This window comes from Carassius carassius, chromosome 38 (assembly GCF_963082965.1).
Source record: "Carassius carassius chromosome 38, fCarCar2.1, whole genome shotgun sequence".
NCBI classification, from domain to species: domain Eukaryota; kingdom Metazoa; phylum Chordata; class Actinopteri; order Cypriniformes; family Cyprinidae; genus Carassius; species Carassius carassius.
Genome location: NC_081792.1, coordinates 29,124,354 through 29,133,742, shown reverse-complemented (window position 1 = coordinate 29,133,742; position 9,389 = coordinate 29,124,354). Strand labels below are relative to the sequence as shown.

Below are 9,389 nucleotides of genomic sequence, written 5' to 3'. Positions count from 1 at the left end.
AAATATTTTCATAAATCACACACACGTAAAAAAACATTGTATTTAACAACATAATACTATATTAGTATTTTGGTACATTTGGGAGATTTGCAGTTTAAGTAAAAAAAAAAATACTTGGGAGTCTTTAACACAAAACAACAATTATATATATATATATATATATAAAAGCCACAGAACGTTGAGCAACTTCAAATCCACGCATGCATAAATAAAACTGAACGATAATCCAAATGTTACACAAAACATAAATCCAGCCTCTGTTTTATATCAAATAACAGATATTATTCATCTGTGGATCTTTACTGCCACCTGCTGTAAAAACAGAAGATATTATTGCTGTTCATTTTTTTAAATCGTTTTATTTTCCGCATAAATATATGATATTCTTCTGTTGTTTGATCATCTTCTGAGCTCGAGGTAAGAGCTCGAGAGTGTGATCGAGTATTTGTGATCAGGCGGAAACCGGCGGCAGCTCGGCCGCCTCAGCTGTGACGTCACTGGGGTCTTTCCGCGTGCGGCTCCGTGAGGGTCATGCAGTCAGTCTGATCTCTGCTGTTATTATTAGTATTATTAATATTATTATTATAGTCTCTCGTCATGATGGGCGTCAGCAGCAGCAGCAGCAGCAGGATCGCAGCTGGTTTGGGAGCGGCGCTGTTCGTCGGTTACTGCATTTATTTCGACAGAAAGAGGCGGAGTGACCCCAACTACAAGAGCAAACTACGAGAACGTGAGAGCACCTATCTGTCAATCTACATATCCGTCTGGTTATTATTCTATCTATCCATATATCTGTCTGTATATCTATATCTATTCATCTACCCATCCATTCAACTATCTTTCTGTCATCCATCCGTCTATCCATCAGTCTATCCATCCATCCTTTTATCCATTTGTCTATCCATCCTTTTATCCCTCCCTCTATCTATCCATCCATCCGTCTATCATCCATCTCAAACACAGATATAGTGGACTGGTTGATCTTCTGTAATAAGCTGCAGATGAGAGATGAGTTCGTCAGACAGAAGTGTTAATGAACTGATGAACCTGATTGTTTCAGGAAGAAAGAAGCAGAAGGCGGTTCAGGAGAAAGCTGGATTATCAAAGGTAATGTCATACACACATTTCTGTCAGTGTTTCTAGATGTAGTGAAGCGTGATCCCTAATGTGTTTCATCATCTATCTCGGTGTGTGTTTAGTTTCCAGACCTGAAAGATGCCGAAGCCGTTCAGAAGTTCTTCCTGGAGGAGATTCAGCTCGGAGAAGAGCTGCTGGCGCAGGGTGAGACCCCTCGCTCTCACACCAGGGTCACACAACAAACCCTCCACCCAATAGATCTTAAAATAAAAAACCTGATCTGTTCCAGCACTAAATGTAAAAATAATTGAACAGCCAATCAAATTAAAGTAGGCGGGGCTTACCGTTAACAAGCAGCATGTGAGTTCCAGAACAAATACTTTTTTTTTTATCTCATTTTATTTTTTTGCATCACAATGTTTTTTTATTGTGTTAGTTAACTAACCAGTGGTGGATAAATCACCTGAAAGCCATAAAGAAAAAAAACAATTTTACTTATTAAAACAGAAAAGATCTATTGGCATTCTAATGCATTTTAATAGATAAATCACACAGTGTATCATATTCTATTATAGTATTTTTTTAAACATTTAGAATCACTTTTTTGTTTAATTATCGGTTTAGTCTGTATAGTTTTTATTCATTTTACTCGTTTTAATTTTAGTACTTTAAGTTAAATCGAATGATAACGACAGAGGAGCTGAAATAAAATAAGTTTTTTTTTTTTTTTTTTAATATACATATTTCATGTATCATTTTTTTCTTGTTTTAGTTAATTATAACTGATTGGTGAAAAAAAGAAAAGAAAAAAAGAGGTTCTTCCTCAGTATTTTTCTTGTTTTCTAGTTTGCATACGTCTAAAAATGCTGAAATCTTTTCACTTAAATCAGCTAAAAACATCTCTTCACTCTAACTCTAGCACTCTCTATTCTAATTCTATTCTTTAAAATATATATATATATATATTGCCGCTTTTAGACTTACAGTATATTGAATTCCAGCTGATTTCTTGCAGTCTGTGTTCTCTGTAACTCTATTTTGTAGTATAAAACTAATATGCTTTGGTGAAATTAGGAAATATAAAGGAGCGAAAGTGAAAAAATGGACAGAAACATTAGAAGTAAAGTACAGCGTCTCCCAGAACACACTTCAGCAGTGTGACGGGTTTGTAGCGTTGCAGACTGATTGAGTGAGCCCTGGTGGTGTGTGTGTCTGTCAGGTGACTACGAGAAGGGCGTGGATCATCTGACGAATGCGATCGCCGTGTGTGGTCAGCCGCAGCAGCTCCTGCAGGTCCTGCAGCAAACACTTCCTCCTCCAGTCTTCCAGATGCTCCTCACCAAACTGCCCAGCATCAGTCAGGTGACACACACTTACTGAAGACACTAAAGGGAAATAAATTATAAAAATTTGCTTTACATTGATCAATGACATTTATAATGTTACAGAAGACTTCTATTTCAGATGAGTGCTGATCTTTTGAACTTTCTATTCATCAAAGAAACATGTAAAAAATCCTTCTCCGCTGTTTTCAACAATAAATGTTTCTTGAGCAGTAAATCTTCATATTATTCTGATTTCTGAAGATCATGTGACGCAGGAGGAATGATGCTGAAAATACAGCGGAGCATCACAGAAATAAATTATAGTTTAATTTCTATTCAAATAGAAAGCAGTTATTTTAAATAGTAAAAATATTTCACAATATTCCTGATTTTTCTGTATTTATGATCATATAAATGAAGGCTTGGTGAGCAGAAGAGACTGTTTTAAAAACTGTACTGTTAAAAAGCTTTTGGCGTGTTTTATTATAATTTAAATGTGACTCTAATGCGTCTCTCTTCTCGTGCAGCATATCGTCAGCGCTCAGAGCGTCAGCGATGACGACATCGAGTAGAAGACCTCCAGCAGCTCTGTGACATCACTTCCTGTCTGTCTCGAGTCAGTTTCCTTCAGTTCTCAAACACTGAACGCACTGATTTGGATTTAAAGCAGCATTTGGGATCCAAGTCATTGAGTTTGTCCTGCTGAAGCTGACATGAGTCTAGTGTGTTTAAACAACAGAAAACAAACCGAACAAAGCATTTCGGGTTCCCAAAATCATGAAACATGCTATCAGTAATTAAACACATCACCGCAGAGGCTCATCTTTACAGTCTGTCATCGACTGATGTTGAAGAAGGACGTGCTGCTGTCTGTGTTCATGTATTTAACTCGCTTTTAAAGACTGTGATACGAAGCATGTTTAAAATGTGTTTTTTAACTCCAAAATAAAGTAAAATGTATTGAATCAATGTTTCAGAGCTATTCATAGCTATTGCAGCTCTTAGATGTTTGTGATACACCATTGCAACAGATCAATTAAACACTTGTTCATATGGTCAAGTTTCATCTTTAGGTATCATGAACTCATTAAGCATTTGTTTACAGAGTTTTTATGAATCTATCTTTATTTGAATAACTTTACTGTTCATTCATTCATGTTTGTACATTCATTAATGCAACTTAAAATGTGTTTGTATATGTAGAAACGACCATTATCTTTGATTAATAAACGTGTGCATGTGATATCTGATGCATTAAATCATGTTAACATCAAGGTGACCTTAAAAAATCTTGAAGCTATATATATAACGTTTGTCTCAATGGAAAAAGAGCATCATATAAGCTCTTACCTGCTCGTAAGGTGTAGTTTTTTTTTCAGATATCCGTCTCTTTCGTTTCAGTTTGAGCTCGTTAGTGAAATTGGGAACATCTGTAATCATGATCAAACATTAGAGTCATCCGCGGAGCCACGTGACGACCAAACGATCTCCTTCCGCGAGTTACATGTAGTTCTGTGTCTGAACCGCTAGAGGGACAAAAGTAACGTACCGTTCTTCGATAACTTTAAATGGGATTTTTTTACGTTTTGATATTTAAAAATTTGTAGCTTTATCGGAATGGTTTATGGTACTTGGTATGTAAACATACACAAATAGTGAGGGCATGACTCGGACATGCTAGATTGTCATAAAAAATAAAAATATAGCATTATTACTGAATTAATGTTTTTTAAATATAAATTCAGAATTTTAAAAAATGGGTAAGGAAATCTAAAAAAATAAATGACTAATCATAATGCAAAAACTAACACTTCAAATCACTATTTCAAAAAAGAAATTAAGACTGGACAAAAAGTAGTCCCAGATTGTTTACACATGTATGAAAATCTTCCACCTAACAAAATCTGTAATTATATCTAAAAAGTGGTTACACCATGACATTACATGACATTTTTTATTAATACCACATGGTGCTAATCTGCTTTCAAAAATGTTTAAAAAACAATAATTTTTCCAAATATATATATATATATATAAAATTTAATGAAAAAACTAAACAAAAACAAATGTATTGTTTTCAATGGGGGAAAAGGATAATAATTACTGCATAAATATTAATTGGTACAGTAAAATTCTCTCAAAATGCAAATGATAAAATACAAAATATTATTGAATATATATATATATATATATATATATATATATATATATATATTATTGAAGAAGAGGAAAAAAAGTTTCATTTTAGGTGTTCTTGAGTGTGGTTCAGAAATAAGAACCGCACAAGGATCAAATAAATCGAGTGGGCTGTTATAAAAAAGAAAAGACAGAAACAGCAATTGAGAGCTGAAGAAATCAAGGCTCCTCAGAAGATGTGAGATGTTCTGGAGGCTTGTGAAGATCATTCCTCCGCTGAGGAACAGGATCAGATTTGAGAGTCTAAAACATGATTGATGGAGAATCAAGTAAAGCTGAGCTGCTTCAGTCCAGGAAGAGTTCATCTGGAGATATTACTGACCTTATTCTGACTTCTACTTGATCACAATCACGAAAGAATTTAGTCGAGAAGCAGCAGCTGAAGCTGGACCTTTCTTCAATTACCTTTCTATCAATTCTCCACCAGATGGCTCTTCATTGCTTGAAGCAAAAATTCCAGAAAGACACTTTAAGATCACATGAATCTAATACAGATCAATTTCACAATAAAATAAACTTAGTACAACATACTGCAAAACTGTACTTGCATGTAATGTTTAAATTATAAAGTAACATTTTAAGAGCATTTCCCCATGTTAACAAAAGGCAACTGAAAATGTGTTTAATTAAAAATTTTAATTAATAATAATAGCCTTTTTTATTTTTATAATGATTCCTTTGATTTTGAGTAAAATGACCAGGATTTTCTTGACATAATTCATGAAATGTACTTAAATGTTAAATAAACACAGTAAGATGTTAAATATATGTTTGCAAATCTGTGGGGTATGTCTCATTAAAAAAAACTACATTAACTTTCCTGTTAGAAAAGAACTCAATTTAAGTAGCGAGCGAGTAAAACAAGTGTTTGTGCCTTACCCTAAATCACTATTTTATAGCCCTATAAAAATTATGTTTGTCGTTGTTTTTGTTGTGAGTTGTTGGGACAGATTTTCCAGGAAACTGAATTCTTTTTAATTTTTTAAGTCCGTTTCTGCCACGTGATAAAAAAAATAAATATATTATTGCGACTTTTTAGTGTCAAAATTCTGACCTTTTTCTCGTAATTGCAAACCTATCTCCCAATTTCTTCTCTGAGTTAAAATCTCGCACGTCTGACTTTTTTCCCTTCAAATTGTGAATTTATATCTCCCAATTCAGACTTTTTTTAGTATTGCAAAAAAAGTCCCAATTGTAAGATATAAACTCATAAATGTAAGATAAAACTATAAGCGACAGAATACGTAATAAAACATGAATCAACATAGAATCGCATTCACTGTGCATTGACTGGGTTCACAAATCAATGTTTAAAGATGCTAATCTATAAAACAGGTCTGTTTGCCTACAATAAAACCTTGCTAAGTTATAGTTTCCACCATTATCAGATATGCCTGGAGGAATAAAACACCACAGATTCCAACCTCTTAAAAATGTTTTAATTGTACAGCTGTACAAAACACAGTCTCTCTTCCTTCCTCTGTCCAGCTGTTTTCACAGCCGTCCGCCGTCCCATCATGCATTGTGTAAACAAACAGTGTGATTTCCCATCGAAGGCTCTCGTCCAGATGGACTGTATGAGTGTAAACATCACATAAAACCTGAACTGGGCCCTCGGTCCCCGAGCACCAGAGAGGAAATACAGAGCCCATAAAGACCATATAGTTTTGATATTTACACTAAACATAAAGAAAATCTTCATTTGGCATTTTAAAAATCGGATTAAAATATAATTGTAAGTAATATTTTACCTAAATCAGAATGATTGTAGATAATACCCATCCCAGAATGCAACTTTCCCCCTCACACACAAAGTATAAATGTATCCCAGCAGCCCAAAAGCTGACGGACAACTGGTAAAATCATATTTATTTATCTAACTATCAACTAAACCGAGATGCTGGATTCAGATTCATGTATTCAAGTGGTTTTAGTAGGGATGCACCAATACAGAGTTTATAAATGTGTTTAAATAGTTTAATTTCATCGATTTGTCATTATATATATATATATCAGCATTTTGTATTTAAAAATCTAAATGTTAAAACGGTGAACTACTAATACAGAAAATCAATACTGTTTTATTAACAATTATCAATATACATAATTGATGATATTATACGTTTTTAATATTTTACCTGGTTTAAAAAAAAAAAAAAGTAAAGAAAAACTTTCACATTAGAGATCCAGTCTAGAATTTTTCATGCGAAAAATGTATGCATTAAAAATATAACTGTGCAGTAGAAAATATGCAGAACTATGGAAGCTTGTTTGCGCCATACAGATAAAAATTTAAAAGATATAATTTTCCTTTGCATTGCGAGAAATAAACTCAGAATTGTGAGAAAAAAGTCAGAATGGTCCGATAAAAATTCACAGTTGCCTTTTTAATATTTTTTATTCTGTAAAGAATTGCGAAATGGAAACTCAAAATTCCAAAAAAAGAAAAAAAAAAAGAAAAAATGATTTACAAGATTTAAACTGAGAATTCTGATTTTAGAAAAAGTTAGAATTGCGATAATTAAACTCTGAATTATGATTTAAAAAAAAAGCCAGAATTGCAAAAATAACACTCAGATTTGAAATTTAAAGAATTGCGGAAAGTAAACTCAAAATTGCAATAAAAAAGTATTGTAAAAGTGGACTAAGAAATTGTGATAAAAAAGTCAGAATCATGAAAATGAAACTCAGAATTGGCATAAAAATAGTTTCAACTAAACTCTGAATTCTGATAAAAAAAAGTCAGAATTGCAAAAATTACACTCAGATTAGCAATTAAAATAATTGCAAATAGTAAACTCTGAATTGCGATAAAGTCATAATTGTGAAAATTAAACTAAGAATTCCAATAAAAAGGTCAGGATTGTGAAAAATAAACTCCGAATTGCGATAAAAGTCAGAATTGGAAAAGTAGACTAAGAATTGTGAAAAAAAGTCAGAATTGCAAAAAGTTAACTCCGAATTATGATATAAAAAAGCCAGAATTGTCAAAATTACACTCAGAATTGTAATCGAAATAATTGCGGAAAGTAAACTCAGAATTGCAATAAAAAAGTCATAATTGTAAAAGTAGACTAAGAATTCTGATAAAAAGTCAGAACTCCGAAAATCTTACTCAGAATTGCGATAAAAAAGTCAGAATTGCAAATAAAAAACCTGTGAAAAGTAAACTCTGAATTCTGATTTAAAAAAAGTCTGTATTGTAAACTTTACCGTCCTAGTTTTCTAATCTGTGACGAAAACAAGCCTCCATATGGAACTGTGCAGTACTTTCGTAAAAGACTTTGAGAAAAGTGAATCCCTGATTTTGTCTGTGTCTATTATCAGCCTCATGGGACTAAAACAATGACGAAGAACACTGATAGATGCGATATGAATATATCGAGTGCATCCCTACTGTATTGATTGTCTCGACCCGAGCCCTAAGGAACACAAATCATTCCCTCCTCGGTTCTGAGTGTCTCTGAGTCTCTCGTAACCTCAGAAATTCTGGTGGTGCTCGACACACGAGCCGTCTCCGGCGTCAGGACAGCGGCAGGTGAATCCAGCCGGCCGCGGCAGACAGAGATGAGAGCAGCCTCCGTTCTCTCGAGAGCAATAGTTCACACCTGTGGACCACAGTCATGTGATTAAAATGAGTTCAGAAATTACAGGCGTTTACGATGAGAATAACCTCAGCTCAGACCTGCAGGGCATTGTGGGTAAGTGATAGCGATGCCGTATATACGTGAACGTCTCTGAGGAAGAAACTCCTCCACCTCCATCCCATTATGACGGTCCATAGCAACCACTGCTTCCCTAGCAACAAAACAAAAACATGCATATATATATATATATATAAATAATATTAAATTAAAAGAAATAATAAAAGCAAACAAAAACAATCAACTAAATAACAACTAAAACAATAAATAATAACTTATACAAATTTTTAATTAATAATTTTTAAATAAAATTAATAAAAATGACAATTCTGTCATGATTCTGCCTTCTTGTCTCTGATTTTTCTCTAGTCTTGTGGCAGGATCATGACAGGCCCATGTTTTATGTGCAAGCACATGACCATTTGTTTGGGCCATGTGCTTGCGTTGTCTCGTTTCCTTGCCCCGCCCCCCTTGTTACCCTTTTGTCGTTATTGATTTACCTGTACCTGTGTTCATTAGTAGCCTTCCTTTATAACCTCGTGTGTTTCTCTGTCCCTTGGTCGGTTCATTGTTTAAATATTGTCAAACGTTGTTTAAAGATTGTCTACTGTTGCTACCTGTTGTGATTTTGTCAAGTCTTGTCTAAGTAATTGTTTGATCCTGTTTTAGTCATAGTCTAGTTTGTGCAGTGTTAGTCTAGTTTAGTCTGCCTTCGTCTGTCTAGCCCTTGTTTTGCCCCCTCGTGGGTTTTGTTTTCTGTTTTTGTCTCCATTAAATCCTTGTGAGAGCATTCTGTCTGCATTTGGGTTCATCCACCACCATCCACATAACAAATTCATTAAAAATGAATTAATATTAAAATAAATCATGTTTAAATAAAAAAATTAAAATAGAGCACTTACTAAAATTTATTAATCATGAAAATCTAAAATTAAAATAAATCATTAAAATTTTTTATAAAACACTTGATAAAAATAAACCTAGTCAGAAAAATTGTTTAGTGTAGTAATATATTTTAATGTTTTTATTTCTAATTAAAATACATTTTTTTGCAATAAAACTCCTTTTATGAGCATCCATATTTAACTACACACAGTAATATAAACTTCCAGTCAGTGAGTCAAATGTAAATTCGGAAACCACTCAT

General features: G+C 33.5%; 2 protein-coding genes across 3 annotated transcripts in view; one reads left to right on the top strand and one right to left on the bottom strand.

Annotated features, from left to right (window-relative positions):
• The first annotated feature begins 488 nt into the window (after window positions 1-488).
• Window positions 489-9,389, top strand: part of LOC132119127 (mitochondrial import receptor subunit TOM20 homolog B) — a 412,651-nt gene continuing 403,750 nt past the window's right edge. The window contains exons 1-5 of one of the 2 annotated variants that reach the window (XM_059528875.1): window positions 489-730; window positions 1,061-1,107; window positions 1,200-1,281; window positions 2,297-2,439; window positions 2,930-2,977. In XM_059528875.1, coding sequence (XP_059384858.1) covers window positions 598-730; window positions 1,061-1,107; window positions 1,200-1,281; window positions 2,297-2,439; window positions 2,930-2,974 — 450 coding nt within the window. In that variant the 5' untranslated portion in view covers window positions 489-597 and the 3' untranslated portion in view covers window positions 2,975-2,977. Of the gene's footprint in view, window positions 731-1,060; window positions 1,108-1,199; window positions 1,282-2,296; window positions 2,440-2,929; window positions 3,372-9,389 lie in introns of those variants that run through there. The other variant, XM_059528874.1, reaches the window with a different exon arrangement.
• LOC132119741 (nidogen-1-like) overlaps window positions 7,417-9,389 on the bottom strand; it is a 29,991-nt gene continuing 28,018 nt past the window's right edge. The window contains exons 19-20 of the mRNA XM_059529963.1: window positions 8,284-8,396; window positions 7,417-8,206 (exon numbers count right to left, since the gene is read on the bottom strand). Coding sequence (XP_059385946.1) covers window positions 8,079-8,206; window positions 8,284-8,396 — 241 coding nt within the window. The 3' untranslated portion in view covers window positions 7,417-8,078. The remainder of the gene's footprint in view (window positions 8,207-8,283; window positions 8,397-9,389) is intronic.